Source organism: Nelusetta ayraudi, unplaced genomic scaffold (assembly GCF_046127955.1).
Source record: "Nelusetta ayraudi isolate G7.1 ecotype Tasmania unplaced genomic scaffold, CSIRO-AGI_Nayr_v1 ptg000070l, whole genome shotgun sequence".
NCBI lineage: Eukaryota > Metazoa > Chordata > Actinopteri > Tetraodontiformes > Monacanthidae > Nelusetta > Nelusetta ayraudi.
The window spans coordinates 3,874,741-3,891,094 of record NW_027466120.1 but is presented as its reverse complement, the minus strand read 5'-3'; the positions used below and the strand labels follow the sequence as shown (position 1 = coordinate 3,891,094).

The 16,354-nt window shown below is 44.1% G+C and overlaps 2 protein-coding genes across 3 annotated transcripts in view; one reads left to right on the top strand and one right to left on the bottom strand.

Annotated features, from left to right (window-relative positions):
* Positions 1 to 58: 58 nt before the first annotated feature.
* On the top strand, positions 59 to 2,215 carry spmip11 (sperm microtubule inner protein 11). Its single transcript, XM_076042042.1, has 5 exons — positions 59 to 190; positions 381 to 523; positions 1,559 to 1,714; positions 1,861 to 1,984; positions 2,083 to 2,215. The coding sequence occupies exons 2-5, from the start codon at positions 439 to 441 to the stop codon at positions 2,135 to 2,137; spliced, it is 420 nt and encodes a 139-aa protein (XP_075898157.1). The 5' UTR covers positions 59 to 190; positions 381 to 438; the 3' UTR covers positions 2,138 to 2,215.
* Positions 2,216 to 3,201: 986 nt separating this feature from the next.
* The window catches only part of adcy6a (adenylate cyclase 6a), a 32,380-nt gene continuing 19,227 nt past the window's right edge, over positions 3,202 to 16,354 (bottom strand). For both annotated transcript variants that reach the window (XM_076041625.1, XM_076041626.1), the window contains 21 exons: positions 13,756 to 13,905; positions 12,865 to 12,986; positions 12,141 to 12,252; positions 11,910 to 12,037; positions 11,635 to 11,793; positions 11,367 to 11,508; positions 10,368 to 10,496; positions 10,229 to 10,257; positions 9,998 to 10,145; positions 9,786 to 9,883; positions 8,831 to 8,918; positions 8,611 to 8,727; positions 8,312 to 8,470; positions 8,040 to 8,215; positions 7,715 to 7,741; positions 7,553 to 7,582; positions 7,320 to 7,452; positions 6,865 to 7,128; positions 6,542 to 6,746; positions 6,311 to 6,435; positions 3,202 to 6,023 (listed from right to left, as the gene is read on the bottom strand). In XM_076041625.1, the coding sequence (XP_075897740.1) occupies positions 5,895 to 6,023; positions 6,311 to 6,435; positions 6,542 to 6,746; positions 6,865 to 7,128; positions 7,320 to 7,452; positions 7,553 to 7,582; positions 7,715 to 7,741; positions 8,040 to 8,215; positions 8,312 to 8,470; positions 8,611 to 8,727; positions 8,831 to 8,918; positions 9,786 to 9,883; positions 9,998 to 10,145; positions 10,229 to 10,257; positions 10,368 to 10,496; positions 11,367 to 11,508; positions 11,635 to 11,793; positions 11,910 to 12,037; positions 12,141 to 12,252; positions 12,865 to 12,986; positions 13,756 to 13,905 (2,670 nt within the window). In that variant the 3' untranslated portion in view covers positions 3,202 to 5,894. The remainder of the gene's footprint in view (positions 6,024 to 6,310; positions 6,436 to 6,541; positions 6,747 to 6,864; positions 7,129 to 7,319; positions 7,453 to 7,552; positions 7,583 to 7,714; positions 7,742 to 8,039; positions 8,216 to 8,311; positions 8,471 to 8,610; positions 8,728 to 8,830; positions 8,919 to 9,785; positions 9,884 to 9,997; positions 10,146 to 10,228; positions 10,258 to 10,367; positions 10,497 to 11,366; positions 11,509 to 11,634; positions 11,794 to 11,909; positions 12,038 to 12,140; positions 12,253 to 12,864; positions 12,987 to 13,755; positions 13,906 to 16,354) is intronic.

Genomic DNA, 16,354 nt, shown 5'->3' with positions numbered 1-16,354 from the left:
TGTACAAAATCAAAACACGGTTTGTCCTTAAGACACATTAAGAAAAGGTTGAGAGGCGTCGGGGTCGCTCTTGTAGTATGTAACTTTGTATTGGCAAAGAGGCCTGTGCTAAAATATTTCTTTATCGAAGGGAAACACCCAAGTGTTTTGTTTAAGGAAAGAACGTAGACTGTTAGGTATTCACCAACTAGTGAGTACTTAAAGGGGCCGGAAATACCATTGGCTCTAACAATTAACGCTTGAATCTGAAAATTAAATGTCAAACTGTTCATATTTGATAAGTAATTGTAATATTTTAATTTCACCCTCTTCTTTCTGAGACAACTCGTGAATCGTTACCATGGCTACCTCTAAACTAAAGAGTTGTGATTTATTTACAGGTGGATTGGCATTTTTTTTGTTTGCGTTCCTGATTTGACTGAGCCAAAAAATTCTGAAATGGCCTTTTTTGGTTTAACAAACTTGGGTTACCAGGACCCGATCGGCGATAACTTGTTGGTTAACCCCAAGAAAGTGTGTCAAGGTAAGACCGGCTGGACTGCTCAGCCACATACAAACTATAAACCAGTACTTAAGCTTGGCAAGTAGCTTAACCTATCATCACCTGTCATCAAGCTACGAAAAGCAGCGACTTCAGTACAGAGCAGTTCACAATTTTACCTCACAATGATTCCTATAATTAAATCAGTGAGTCAAACAAAAAGCAAATTGTGATAAACCCAACAGCTCCCTTTTATATGAAATATAAAAGATTGTTTGAATTTAAAGTTTGAATTTGTCACGTGTCCAATGGGAAGCTGTAATACATATTTTACATTGGCAGAGCTTTGTACTTAACAATGGGGGGAATGTACGTCTTACAGGAGTGATGACAGCAGGCTTGCACAACTCTCCGCAGATTATAGATAATTACATAAAACTAATGGCAGTGCTTTTAGAGGAGCAGACAACTCAGGCGCGGTGGTTGGCTTCGCTTTGACAAATTCAGAATCAGACAAATCATCTTTGTTTCAAAAAATCCACTGTTGGGAAAACAGACGTTCAAACTGACAAGCTTAACACATGGCAGGACACACCTTTTGTTCGTGACAATACATCCTCAAATTGGAAACTGCACAAAATTTAAATTGTATTTAAATTATATTTTCTTAATTTGAATGTTCTGATTTCTTTGGATGTATCCATTAAAAAAAAACTTCAATTCAAAAGACATTCAAATTTGATAGTAAGTATTTAGCTGATGTGACATAAATTTTGCTGCGTTTGGGCTGCAATTTTCTACACACACTGAAACAGGAATGTTAAATTGTTGAAACTAATGGCTCTTAAAAGTACTAAAGTACACTGAACAGACAGGCCTGACGTTGGGACCTGCTGGAAGCGGTCGTTTGTAAGAGTGCCAAAGGGTTTGATATAGAGCCACAAGTCTAATTTAGTTCAATGCATGTTGAACAAACCGTACCCGAAAGCATGTAAAGCTCAATTAGTATGTGGCATGGAAAGAAACGTTTTTATTGCAATTGTTGAAGTAATGAGCATGTTGCCTGTTGTGTCACAGATGGAAGGATTACCGTGCAGGCAACGCTGCCCCCTTCCTCCCAAGTACAGAGACCAACCAGTCTTCACAAGCAGCGTCTCCCACAAAGCACTGACATACACCGGGGGAGCCGGAAGCGTTACAGCGAGATGGTCCGAATGGTTCAAACACCCACATGTGAGTAAGATAAAAATCGAGGATCATCCTGAGGATGCAAGACTCCAATCACATCTGCCTGCATCACACTCGAGTTAAGCAAATCAAACAGCTGTGAGACCAAATCTGCGTGAGGGGTAAATGTTTTATTTCCCTTCCCTCCCCAGCCCCCAACCAGCTCTACATGAAGCCCGTGACAGACAGCATGCAGTACGGATGGAGAGTCTCTCAGACCATCGAGCCGTGGATGCAAATCAAGCGGTTTCCCAAAAAGAACAGCGAGATGACGAAGTGGGTGACAAATCTGTGTGTGGCAATTGTTTTGCGCAAGGTGAACTACTGTGTGTGTCTGTCTAACGGCCTCCATGCTTCGCCTGGTGCCTCTGCAGGTTTGTCGAAGAAATGGTGCTGGCAGACAGGGCTTTCAGCCTGTGCACCGTTTGACAGCGAAGCACGTTCCCCGAGCCAGCGTTGAGTTTTGTTTTCAGATCAGCACACGTGTGATTAAAACGTTTTCTTTCACTTGTGCTGATTATTTCCTCTTCCGTGTAGAGAAACTTGCCCTCATTGTCACTACAGTTGGCACCACTGGTCGACACTACCAGTCAGAGGTTTGCACACAACTTCTCATGCAATGTTTTTTCTTTATCTTTAGTCCCTTTTGCATTGTAGATACAGACTGAAGACCTCAAATATATGGGCAATATATATGAAATTATGGAGCAAATAAAACATTGTTAAATAACCAAAAGGTTTAATATGAAGGGTGGCTACTTTGAAGAAATTAAAATATGAAATGTTTTTAAGTTATGTCACCTTTTTGTTCACTACATACTACAATATGTTTCATTTATTCATTGTTTTGACCCTTTAACTGAGCTGATCTATGCATATGGTCATTAAAATGAAAGAAAAATGATAAAATGAGAAGGTGTGTCCAAACTTCTGACTGCTAGTGTAGTTCCCCCTCCCCCTTCTTCCCCCAGCCTCCCCCAATACCATATAGCCAATGTATTTTCAGTCCCCTTGGCCTGATTTGAAGGTTGTGCATCCATCTGCAGCACTGTTTGCAAGGAGCAAATCTGACACTTGAGCGGTGGGTGGATAAGACACTGAAAATACAAGGTTCGGCCTGGTGTCATTCTTTAGAAAAACTAAAGCAACTGAAAATACAGACACAGCTAATCGTTTTTAGGTTGGAGTAGTAACTGAAAACTTGAGGACAATTAGAAACAAATCGAACAGATGGACACGAGTGCCATTTCTGAATGATTGGATAGTTGCATGAATTTGCACAACCGATTGCGTGTAAATTCGGTTTGCGACCGTGGAGAGGAAAGTTGTTGGGGTGAGCGTTTGAAATTGCTGCCACAGGATGTTACTTAACATGTTCCCTGTATGGGTTTCCCAAGAGAAACATGAACCAATGCTTTCTGGTGTGATGTTTTTTTTAAAGTTCACTCGTATCAGATATTAGGCACATTTCAGAAAATACTGAAACACAAAACAGCCATTGATTTTTTTTTATTTTTTTTTTCTTCAAGGGGAAATGTTATTTTTCTCGTTGTCATAGTCCTCTTCTCTTGTCCTTCAACCTTGCAAAAACACTCCCCTTTAAACTTCTCCAACTGAGGGGAAATCAAACAAACAAACAAGAAACAAAACCAAAAAAGACAAGTACAGAAGGATTCATCAGGCCTGAGCAAAACACTGTTTCAGTAGTACAGGGGAACAATCATCCTCCCCTCTCCTGTTCGGCCCCAAAACGTCCCAAGAGTTAACAATCAACACAAGTCTATGGACAGCCAGTAGAAAGAAATACACACAATGCACATTTTTTTTTTTATAAACTCATGTCCATCCTAAAAACCTTGTTTGCATGAGTGAATCCTCAGTGGTCACAGTTGGTAGTTGGTGGATTTCAGTTACATTGTTGTCCTCCGGTGCGCCGAGCACCGGGCTCGAATAAAGGGAGCTGGCCTTGGTACAAACCTGATCAACTGTTCACGTCGCCGCTTAGAAGTTTCCCCAGAAATGATGAACAAACGCCTAATCTCCACATCGCACAAAGCGAGAGGCTGGAGAGACAGAGACCAATGAGTTGACTGAAGAATTACTCTGGACAGGCCCTGAACACATCAGTCTTCCAACATAAGAGGTCTAGAAAGGGCAAGCAGGCACAGTTCCTGTTCAGTGGTTGACTGTTATTTGTATTAAAATAACTTAAGGCATTCGACTTTTCTAGTACAGTACTTCCACCAAAAAAACAAAACAGAAAAAACTGTGTGAAAGGGGACGCTAGGATAAATACGCTGAGGTCTATTAATTTGGCCCTGTCCTTTTCATGTCGAATAATTACCACGGATGCAAATTGCTAGTACAAAGGTATTAACGTGTGGAAACTAGAGGTTACCCTCGAGCCTGGCTAACAATACTGAAGTAGTGGCCAAACTGTGAAAAAGCACAGTGACTCCTCAGTATCTGCCTGTGTGAGCGTGCGTACGCCACTCGCACTGCGCTGCGAAGGCAGCGGCAAATGAATGTCACGCCCTGTACACAATCACAACCGCTGCCAGAGCTGAAACACTGCATCGTACGGTCAGTATTGAACGCCAGACTCGATTGGCCGCAGTTGATCAGTTGGTACCGGTGAGCTTGAGCTTCAAAACTGGCATTTTACAAGAAAAGCGTGCTGGTCTTTGATCCTTTTCACTGGAATGGAATCATCATAAGCATAAATAATTAGAATTATAACAACATTAAGAATATACAAATGATGGATACAGAAGTGATACAAAATACCCTACGGCGAAACGAAGAGAAATGAAAACCAGATACCACAATCAGACATGCTTCAAAGCAGTTAATGTTTGGCAAGAAAGCAGTTTTGCTGTATCATAAAAACCTCACAGTGAAAATAGTTATGCCCCTTCGAGATTACAAAGCACAGTATTCAGTCAAAATCAATATATATTTCTCTCCTTCATCTATTTCTTCTTCATGGAAGAATCGGGCCGTGTGGTACCACTGCGCTGGGATTCCAGTTTCTTCACTCCCACCTTGATGGCTCTCTGACAACCAGCTGATCTGAGTTCCTTCAATTCGATTTGCACCAAAAAATACTTCTCTGAAAGGGAGGCGGGGAGGCGGGGAGGCGGGGAGGCGGGGAGGGAGGGAGCAGTCAATGACGGCACACTGTTTTGGCTGAAACCACCTAGCTGCTCAAGCGCTGAGGAATCAGTCGTGAAAATAAGGACGATGTCAGCTGAAGCTACTTCTATTCCTCAGAGAGCGCATAGAAAAAAAAATATAGAGATTTCAAATGTCACCTTCTGATAAACATCCTTTGTCGTATTAAGTAATTTTCCTCTAGAGGTTTAGGGCAATATATCATAATTAAGAGTTAAAGTGATCATCTTTTTGCTGCCGCGTCGACAGACAAAATAAATATATTTTACATATTTCATGAAAACAACAAGGCAGACTTTGCTGCCAGCAGTCAGGCAAGTTTAGCCGGAACATATCAAACATGTCTTGCCTTGCTTTTAGTAAATACTTTAGTCTTTGGTCAATATATTTCTCCTCAGTTTATACATATATTCATACACACACAAATATGCATGTACATACACACTTATAAACGTGTAATAAACTGGATATTTGTGCACGTATGTATTCACACTTTTTCATAAAGGACCTTTTGCACAAAACATTTAGATTCAAAATAAATAGTCAACCCAACAAACAAAAACATGAGTACCTGTTCATAATCCATGTGAAATAAAAAGGTTTTGTAAGAAAAACAAACTAAGAAACAGAACGGCCAGAACAAAATAAAAGGTAGCCTTATGTACAGCGTTAATCTTCTTTTGACACAGGCTAAAAGGCGTTGTTTTAAATAAACAGACTTTGCATCTTTCAAGAAGCCTGAGAGAGAGGCTAGACATGAGAAAAACACTTGTCCTTCAACATGGACGTGAGCCAAAATGGCCGGCGAGAACATTTTCCTCTCATCAAGAACACTTTCTGTTTTGAAGTCTTTTAAAAGTCAGATTTTTTTTTTTTTCCTCATCTCTTTGCTCGGAATTCAAGTGATGGCGTCTCTAGTTTTTCGGCCACTCGTTGCACGGTGAGTCCTCGCTCAGTGCTGCTGTGTCCTTCCACTGGGCGTGGTCCCGGCGTCGGCCTCTCGCCCTGGCGGCTAACTGTTGGGAGGCCCGTCGTTCAGGAAGTAGGTCGTCATTTCCCCTTTACCTTTGACCTTGACCACGCCGCGGCACTCCAGCACGTAACCTTTGTTTGCCAGCACCTGGTGGAGGTCTGTGGTCACCTGTGGGGATGTTTAAATAAAGACAGAAAATCAAACAACCTCAAAGCCATTCGACGATAATTTCAGTCAAACTATTCCTCAACACCAGGGAGAAGATGAAGCAATGTCAAATCATATCACAAATTTATTGAATGGAATTGTTTTTACACCATCGAGTGCATTATTTTTGCAATCAATGGTGTATTTTGCTTTTGTTAATCTGTTTAAAAGTCAAAACTGTGGAAATGTAGACTAAGACTTGATATTGTATTATATTAGTAATAACACCCGTCACACCAGAATCCCACCTGTATGCAATCAGGAACACCTGTGCTGTCCATACGACTGGCCACATTGACTGTGTTTCCCCAGATGTCATACTGAGGCTTCCGCGCGCCGATGACCCCGGCGACCACTGGTCCGATGTTCAGACCTGTGAGCGGTGACACAAATTATAATAAGCGTCAGCAAAAGATGCTCATACTTGACATGTGTCGTCACGGGAGTCTCCTCTGAACGTCGGAGCTTGCTGAAGTTACCTATCTTCATCTGGAAGTTGTTGAAGGAATGCTCGTTGATGTATTTCATCTGCTCCCTCAGTCTCATGGCGTAGTCGGCCAGCGCGGTGATGTGAGAACGGCCTTCCTTGTCGTAGGTGGAGTCATTGAGGCCCGAGGCCGCCATGTAAGTGGAACCGATGGTCTTGATCTTCTCCAGCTGCCTGAACTTCTCTTCACTGATAATCTGCGCGCGCATAAGAGCGGAGGTAAAAGTGGCGCTCGCTGCAGGAAATAAAACCTTCACTGTCTTCAAACAAACTCAAACGGAGTCGGAATTTGCAAACTTTTTTTTTTTTTTTTACCTCATCAAAGTCAGCGATGATCTCGTTGAGCAGCCGCAGACACTCCACGCCCTCGTTGTTGGCCTCCAGCTCCACGTAGAATTCCGAGAAGTTGCTGATGGAGGCGAACATGACGGCCACGCACTCACACGACTGGTAGTACAGCTCGTCGTTGCGCCGCTCGCGCGCCAGGAAGTGAGCAGCCACGTCCTTGGGCAGGATGTTATGGAGGAGGCGGCGGTTGTACGCCTGCAGCTCCTCCATCTCCTCCTTCTCCTCTGTGGCCTGGGAATGAAGGACCTTCATTAGATTCACTTTGCTTTGAGGGAAAGTTGTGATTTCCCGTCTGGGCAGAAACTCCTTCACATGACATTTAGAAAAGCTGTGTCGTCCTTTCACTTCTGGGTCAACGTAGAAGCTCAGTGTTTTCACGTCACAACGGTTGCGTGACGCCCTCTTGTGGACGCTCAAAGTACCTGTAATTTCCACAGGAAGTCGAGACGTGCCGTGGACTCAACCTGCTGGGCGTGCAGGTACAGTGCCAGAACAAAGACTGTGAGGATGACCGGGGTCATGACCCTCAGGGACACTTTGGTCACAACGAATGGGCTGAAAAGTGACAACAGTGAAAACAGCGGTTAGTTTAATGAAACGCTGATGACGATAAAAAGAGAGTATACAAAATAAAGAGTGCAGAATTGGATCTTACCACTGGTTTGTAGTTTCATTGAAACTGGACCTAAAAGTGCCAAAGGTAAAAAAAAAAAAAAAAAAAAAAGAAGAAGGAAAAAATCATTTCCTGACAACTTGTTTTGGTTTTTGGAATATTAACGTACTGAATTTGTTTGAGGACCTCAATGAAATCTCTTACCATTCAGCATTGGTTTCATTTAAATCACTAAAACAGAAAAAATAACAGGATGTGAAACATTTTAACTACTGAAATTAGAACATTCATTTTTTTCAAAATAAAAGGTAACTGATGTCCATACTAATTCTGATAAAAACATGGTTTAGGATATTTTTTAAATTGTCAAGCTGAACCCCTTGACACACTATTTTTGATGTAATGCAATCTCCACACAAAGAAAAATAATGAAGTCATTTTAAACAACGTCCCTCCCATTCTGTCCGAATTTTGAAAAAATTTAAATAAAAACATTTATCCAGTGACTTCCACACATCGCTGCACTTACATGGCATTGGAGGTGACGAAGAGGTCTGCGTTGTCAAATAGTGCTACTTGTGGCCACTCCACTAGCAGCAGGAAGGTGAGCTGGATGAACAGCATGAGGGCCAGCTTCCCTATGCTGCTGATCTGCAGGAACACTGAGCAGGCCAGCAGCGTCAGCAGCACACTGTAGCTAAAATACTGGCAAAGAGAACAAACGCGGTGGTCACCGGGAGGAACTGGAGGAACGGCAGATCTGGAGACTTTGTGAAAATTTGGAGTTGTTTTTCCCCTCACCTCGGGGAAGGGACAGGAGGGGCCTTGGCTTGGACAGATCTCGAGACCCCCTTCGACGGACACATTCAAGCTGCGGATCAGACAGGGCGTCACCAGGGCGGCGGAGGTGTTCCGCTTCTCGGCGACGCATTGCGCCAAGCTCTTGGTGTCACAGGCGAACTTGGGCAGAGCAGAGGAGCACACGGGCGCGGTTAGCATGTCGCTTAAAAAGAAATGGACGACGGGCCGCAACGCCCCCTATCGTCTATTGTGAGGACAGATCAGGATCAGGATTGTACAGACGGTCTTCGTCCACCTACCATATTCACAAAGGCAGAGATGAAGACGAGGATAATGCTGAATACTCCAACCAGGGTGCTGTTGGTGCGAGACTGAACAATCTTCTTGGAAACGGTTTGCATTGCAGCTGGAAATAGCTGCAGTGGAGAGAGATGGGTGGGAAAAAAAAAGATTTACACAAAGGACAGACAGCGGTTGAATTGAGCACAGGGCGCACAGGGTGTGTTTGTGTGTGTCTACCTTGATGCACGAATATATGGCACAGATGAAAAGGATGTTGGCAAGTATGATGAAGATGCTGATGTAAATTCCCAGCATGACCGGGGTGCTGTGAGGAAAACCCAGAAACAAGGTTACTCAGACATTTTCCAGCTAGTGAATAAGACAGGCGGGTGTTTCCAGTTTGCAATCAAAAGCGAAACTTTATTGATGGTTGGCAAGAATCTAGGGCTGCATGTTGTCTTGCACAAGCACAGGGCAGAAGCCTTTGAAGCTGATTGTATCATCAGAGGTGACAGGTACATCTTTAAATGTACAACGATGAACGGGGAAAATCAGCTCAATCGCCCCCCTGATGCTGAACTAAAGAATTGGCCATATTTACAGCTGCAAATGGTAAAGGGTCCCACACAATCAGTCTTTACAACAGTAATTTGTGTCTGTGGTCTGACAATGTACTAGTTGTACTTGTTCTGTTCCACCTTTCATTAAAAAAAAAACTTGTGACACTTCGACAGTCAGTGTTCGCTGGTCATGGATATCCTCATCTTTATTTACAAAAAAAACATCACCGTCATCCTTGCTAAATACAGGGCATTGTTGTGGAATGCCGTAAACACCGGGCTAAATGTGCTCTTGTCTGGTTTTCTGGGGAGTTAAAAGTGCACAGCTGCTACTGGAGGATTAATAAAACTCTGAAAGGGGGGAAATATGCAACATGTACTTTCAACACCAGAAACTGCACAGCACTTGTGCACTCTGAAGATTGTCAGTAAGTATCAGGGCTTATGTATTACACAAAAATCGCAAAATCAAAGACATAATGATTAATGTGACATAAACTAGATGAGAATTTAAATGATTAAAATATCAAAAATATTTAAAGGAGTCAGTGTCAGTAAAAGTAAAGCACCATATAGCTGTTAAAATCCTTAAAATTATGTATTCATCATAAGTGTGCATGTATTGTACTTACTGTGGAAAGACAACAATCTGTATGAAAGATATGAAGCAGAATACTAGGAGGGTACAGGCAACGTAGCCTCCAAAACGGTCGTCCACCTTTTTGGAATACTGCAAAGAGACGATGAAACAAAAACCTCAGTTGTTGTTGTTGTTTTCCACTCGATTCACACACGGCACAGCACGTGCTGACAAATCGGACAACACTCCTGTGGGTGTAACCACCTTTTTCTCCAGACTGGAGGTCTGGAAGGTGAGCAGGAACTTCTTCACGTGGTCTTTTCGTAGCTGGTCGATGCTGCGAGCATCGATGGCCCGTCCCAGGAACTCATCCACTTCGTCCTCGGGGTTCATCGTCTCCTGGGCGCCGCGGCTGCAAGCAGAAGAGGGACATCGCTGCAGATCGGTGCGCCGTGGCAGCAAGCAGAGAGAAAACCCTCAAGTACCGGCACTTACTTGTCTTTGCTGGAAGTCTCGTCTATCCCCTGAAGAAGAAGGAGGAAGAGGAGGAGGGGAGGGAGGACAGAGACGTCATGATTCGCAGGGAGGCCTGGGTCGTACTGTGAGGTGGCTTGTCCTTTGCACCAAAACTCACCATTTGCCTGAAGACTTTGGAGTCTTTGGTCCTGGAGAAGGTTCTGTCGGGGACCCAGCGTGGCATCAGCCCCTCGTTGGAGTTGGCTCTCGTCCGCTGCATCTTCGCCATCATCGCCTTCTCTTCCTTCTGCTCGGAGGGAAGAACACGTCGGCTCGGCCAAATGTTCGCGCTCAGTCAACACAACATGCTGAATGACAATATTAAGAAGAAAGAAAGTACAAAAAAAAAAAAAAAACTGGACGCACCAGAAGAGGTCTTTTTCATTCATTCAGGCTTTTTACTGCGCCCACAGCAGAGGCTTACAGTCACACTTGGATGTGGAGGATAACTTGATTCACACTGTGTCAACTTTTTAACGGTTAATGATGAGGCCTTTATGGTTCTGTTGCTCCCAGAACTATAGTATAGATAGTTAGTGCAGTGCCTGCAACTCACAACCACTAGTTCAATGGTTGAACGCCCTACAAACATTGTGTTCTCTGTTAATTAACCCAGATAGTGACATGTGGTGTCCTTTGCAAACTCTAAATTAATTCCTAGGAATATAAAAAATACATATGGGGCTCTAAAAATGAAGAAGAAAAATGCTAACTGACAACTGTTACCCGTTAGGTTTTGCAAAAAAGATTGAGTTACCAAATGCCTAAACATTTGTCTAAACATTTGTTCGGCAAACGGCTGGAGAAAACTCTTTGTGCCTGCATTTAGGAAATAGCCTAACCTGCACATTCACTCATCACACTTGTTTCAAACACATAATCTGAGCTTCCAGCTGCCAGATTCCTTCTCTCTCTGCCCTTCAATGGTTGGGAATGCATGCTCACTTCAGCAGATAGCGTTCTGGCAGTAAGAGAAACTACTAAGGACACACCATCATCTGCTGCTCATGTGCAACTTAGAACTTCTTTCTGTCTGACTGTTTGCTGCAGGTACATTGTCAAGAGACACAATTAGTTTTTCTATTTGTAATATCTTTTCTGAATGATTTGCACTGACCCGCTTCTGACTGCAGCCGAGGACCAGGAACGTCTCGATGCTGTTTTCCTTCAGGTAGGCGTTCCGCTCCCCTCCAAAGCCTGGTTCCACCTCGTAGTCCCCGTTGAGATACTGAAGAGTGGCTTTCGTGATGTGGATCCGACTACGGAGAAACAAACGAAAAATGGTCATAAAAACTAGATAGTGTATGGCTATACATGGGGGAAAAGTTTTATTACTTTCACTTCACAACTTCATTGTTGAACATGTTGACGTTTGATGACCTCACCCTGCTTTGCCTCCGGCCTCCATGTGATTGGCCAGCGTGACATCGTTTGACCACACGTCGAACTGCCACTTCCTCAGTCCCAGCACGCCGCAGTGCACACGCCCGCTGTGGATGCCAACGCGCATGTTGACGTTGACCCCCGTCACCTCGCGCACAAGCCTGCGGGGGGCGTATTAGAAAAAACAAAAATACACAGTGTCTTAAAAAAAACATCTCAAAATGTAACTGAACTGCAAGAAGAACGTCGCACGCGTTCGGGGCGCCTCTGCACTTACGAGATGGCCTCGATCATGTCCACGCCCATCTCCACGCAGCAGTGCGCGTGGTCAGCTCGGGGTTCAGGCAGTCCAGACACGCAGTAATAACAATCCCCCAAAATTTTAATACGCAGACAGTGGTTTTCCTGTGAAAGAAAGAACGAGAAAACGAGAAAAGCTCAGCAGCGGCGAAAGACAAAGTTGGTTTAAAGCTGCACGCCACGGAGAGGGAGCGCGTGACCTCCTTACCGATGCCAGCTTGTCGAAACGGGCAAAGAGTTCATTGAGCGTCATGACCAGCTCCTGAGCCGTGCACTGAGAGGCCAGACTGGTGAAGCCCTCGATGTCGGCAAACAGGATACTGAAGGCGAGAGGCAGTGGGAGAGACGGAGAGACAACCTTGAACAACGGCCATCATCAGACACCAGAGCGCAGGTTCACTGTGCAGGTTTGAATCAGTGGCAAGTTCATGAATCAGGCAGTTAAAGTTTGACTTGAAAGTCTTGTGAAGGGGATCCATGCCAGGCTGTGTTTTTAGTGTGTGTGTGTGAGAGAGAGAGATGGGAGAGAGGGACCGTGCGCAGTGTGTTTGCTCAGTGCTGTAATTGAATGTGTGCAGTAGCTCTCCATCTTTGGGGATTATCTTATCTTGGCTGCTGGTGATTAAGTATTCCCTCACTAGTGTTAATTAGCCGCCACACTGCCAAACCACTCTACCCTCCTCCGACTGAGCGCACTTGCATGCGCGCGAACGTGTGTGTATGTGTGTGTGTGTGTGTCTCTCTCTCTCATTTTGAGGGAAAATTTATTTAAAGAAAGAAAAAATGTTTGTTTTATGTTATGACTCTTTTTGTTTGCTTGTTTTCGCAGCAGCCGTGTTCACACGTTTGGTTTCGAAGACGAGCGTGATCACTCGGAGAGCTTCGACATTCACTGCGGCGTGCAGGAAACAAGGCCGGCGGTCCCAGCTGACCTGACATTGTCGTGTTTCTGAATATAGATCTTGTGGAACATCATGTCTTCCTTCTTGGCATTGATGTCCGCCTTCATCTCCATTGCAACGTGCCGTGGCAACACTGAAAGCAACAGCCGCTCCTGGAAAACACACAAGGAGCAAAGTGGAAAGGCTGTTCATTGAACTACAGTCGTCCGTGGGCTGTGAACATCTTGCAATATGTGGTTACTGTTGTTGATGTTTTATTATCATTCACTCTGAATAATGGAACTAGGCACAAAATGAGAAAGTGTATGCGTGGCACACGTTTTTATTTTTTTATTTTCATCATTGTTGTCTTTTTTTTTTTCTTTTCTTTTTTTTTAAACCCTTGTACTTTAAGGATTGCATCGATTTAATTTCGACAATAAATGCATTCTGATTCTATTCTGAACACAGGCTTCACAAAGCAAGAAGTATCCACAGGAATGTGCACAGCAAAACCTGTGGGAGTCAACAGATTTTCAGACAGTCTGCTGTCTGAGAAATCTGTGTTATAATAGACAACAATTAATTAGTAATTTGTTCTCTGACATTTTGAGAGAAAAAAAAATATGCTTGAAACATCAAGCAGATAAAAATGCCTCTCTGAGGGCATCAAAACTACGTATGAACACACATGGAATTATGTAGGAAACAATAAAAGTGTAAAATAACTAAACCACGTTTTTATATTTAAATTCTTCAAAAGTAGCCATAAAAACCATATTATTATTTTACGTGTTCTTCTTTGCTGCAGACTTACAAATATCTTGCTCATATATTTAATGTCTTCAGTATCTTTCTGCAGTGCAGAAAGTTGCAAATGTTAAAAAAAAAAGAAACTTTTGACTGGTACATATACATGGACATGTTTGTGTGCAGGGTCACCTGTTGTTGGTTCTCCCTCTGCAAATGTAGTCTGGCCTGGATGTATCCTCTGGTCTCCTGGAAGGCCTGTCTCTGGGACACCTCAGCAGGGTAGTGGGTGCAGATTCCAATGATGTTAGTGCACAGGAAGATCAGGACATTAGCACTCACCTGGGGAGGAAGGGTTGGAGAGCAGGATTTTAATTGACTGATGACTCCTTTCACATGTACACTGTCTTTTTTTTTTATTGTTTTAAAGGAAAATGTAATCTTTTTTTCATTCTGAGTTTATATTAGATTATGGGGAAACAGATGCGTTGCAGGCCACATAGAGATATAAAGGACACTGACAGGCACTCTCTAATCCTTAGAAACATTTCCAGATTTGATTTGAAAAACAGCTTAAATACTCTGTGTACACTTTTCCATAGGCTTCAACCCTTCTGTCGACTTGATGTAAGCAGAAGTGATTAATTAGCCGGGTGTTGAGAAAAAGACCGTCAAAATCTTTCAGTCTCTCCTACTGTCCAAATATTTATCAAATGAAGCACACTGGTGTAAAACTTCGAGTAAACGCGAGAACAAGGAGAGCTGAAACATACGAATAAAGGCTTTAAAGGGGCGGCTAGAAAATGTAAGAGGGCCAAACGTGCCCCCGGGGTGACAGAGTTGACAGAGTATGACAGACAATAATAGAAGCAGATGGTGAATGGAGAGAGGAGTCAAAACGAAAGCAAACAAAGGGGAGGGGCAAGTGGGGAAATAAAGAACGGCGTAATGGACAACGCATAAAATGGAAGATGGGCCGATACTGGCGTTGGGGACGTCGAGCGGGAGTTAGACAATGTGAGGATGACACGAGTAAATAATAAAAAGAAAAAAGAAAGGGAAGGAAAAAAAAAGAGCAGGCGAGTGAAACCTGCCAAGAGAGTGTGACAGATATGGGCCACGGTGACATTTGGCAGATGGCTCAGAGCGCTCGCCTCTGTTTACATTACTCTCACTGATCAAGAGAAGAAGAAGAAGAAAAAGGAAGGCTGATCCCTGCAGCATCCGGAGCAGGTGAAGCCCCCCGCCCCGCCCCGCCACTCCAGACACACCTCGGCTCCCGTACGGCCGGAAATATTCACCGTTTGTTTGGACTTGATCAGCACGCCCATCACACGCTCTGCTCATGTGGGCTCGCCAGGCCTGGCCACTTATTGCTTGCTTTTCTCAAGAGGGCAAAGGCTGCTGCGTTTACAGAGTACACAGCCAGGTCGCTGTGTTTACGCAGCGGCGCTCCGCCTCTCTGGGAGCACCGTGCTGGCCGCTGCTACCTGAGCGAGGCAGCATCAGTAGCTGCTGCACCTGCACCTGCACGGCGACGCGCTCGTCGCTCAAGTGTCACTGGCTGAACTCTGCCGCTTGGTCTAGTGTTGTGGTCAAGACCGTGCCAAATAGGATCAAGACAATATGAAGGCTCGAGACAAGACCAAGACTTTAAATATCAAAGAAAAATAACAACAGGAAAAAATGAACAGCATCTTTTTTTCAATTCAAATTTGCTTCTAAATCAAACAGAAACACCTCTGTTCGTAAGTAAGTTATCTTTTCATAATTTTCTTTAGAAATTTGAACCATTTTGAAAAAAAAAAAACATTTTGCTTCATAAAATTAAAAAAATAATTAACTAGAACTAAGAAATAAGGGGGTGTGTCACTCTGGGTGTCACAAACAGAGCGTAAAACAGCAGCAGCTGGATTCTTTTCCATTATCATCTGTCATTGTAGTGTTGGCTGAGTCTTGACTGGTCCGCCCAGAGTCCGCCCAGTCCGAGACCAAGACAAAACCCAGTGAAAATTCCTTGCAGTCCAAGACCAGGCCGAGACCCTTAAAAAGACCAATCTCGAGCACTACAACACTGGCTTGGTCCCCACGCTCAGCCCGCTGGCAGGCAGGCAGGTGGGCCCAGCCGATGAGAGATCAACCAGGTTAGCGTGGTTAAAGGGTGACGGAAATGTAGTGAGGAAGGACAGCGAACATGATGTCACTGTTTTGTTTTGTTTATTTGGTCTTGGCCATAAAAGCGGTTGTCATTTCCTCCCGAGCCGGGGCGGGCCAGTCTGTGGAGAGGACCTCGGCCTAATCTCTGGATATCAAAATGGCATTATGTAAGAGGCGTGCTGATCCAGACAGGACGGGCCAAACACGCCAACGCCGGCTACTGGGCGCGGCGCTGACTGAAATGACGCCGTCGCCGCACAGAGCCCAACAGTTGGAGGCTGCGCGCACGAGGCGAGCGGCGGGCCAACATCGAGCGAGGAGGACGGACGTCGAAGAGGCCTTTAAAACGTGAGCATTTCAGAATTGTTCAGTTTAAAAACAGAAGGTCTTGTTGTATAGACAGGCTGATAGAATTTACTATGTTACTTACTAATATGATGGCGAATCAGCCACATGACAACGGCAAAGATTGAACAACACGATCCAAAGAAACATCAGCGCTTGAATCATGTCGGGCACTTTTCATCGAGACCAGACAACAGAGCAATGAGGGCCGTCTCCATTGATCCTACACCTGATGACTATTAAAGCTGGTGAAATGAGCGTATGTACTGTATATAATATGCATGAGTTA

Coding starts and splice junctions, on each gene's coding strand:
- spmip11 (XM_076042042.1), top strand. CDS start 439: ATGGCCTTTTTTGGTTTAACAAACTTGGGTTACCAGGACCCGATCGGC. Junction 1,715..1,860: donor AATGGTTCAAACACCCACAT/GTGAGTAAGATA, acceptor TTCCCTCCCCAG/CCCCCAACCAGCTCTACATG. Junction 1,985..2,082: donor AAGAACAGCGAGATGACGAA/GTGGGTGACAAA, acceptor GTGCCTCTGCAG/GTTTGTCGAAGAAATGGTGC.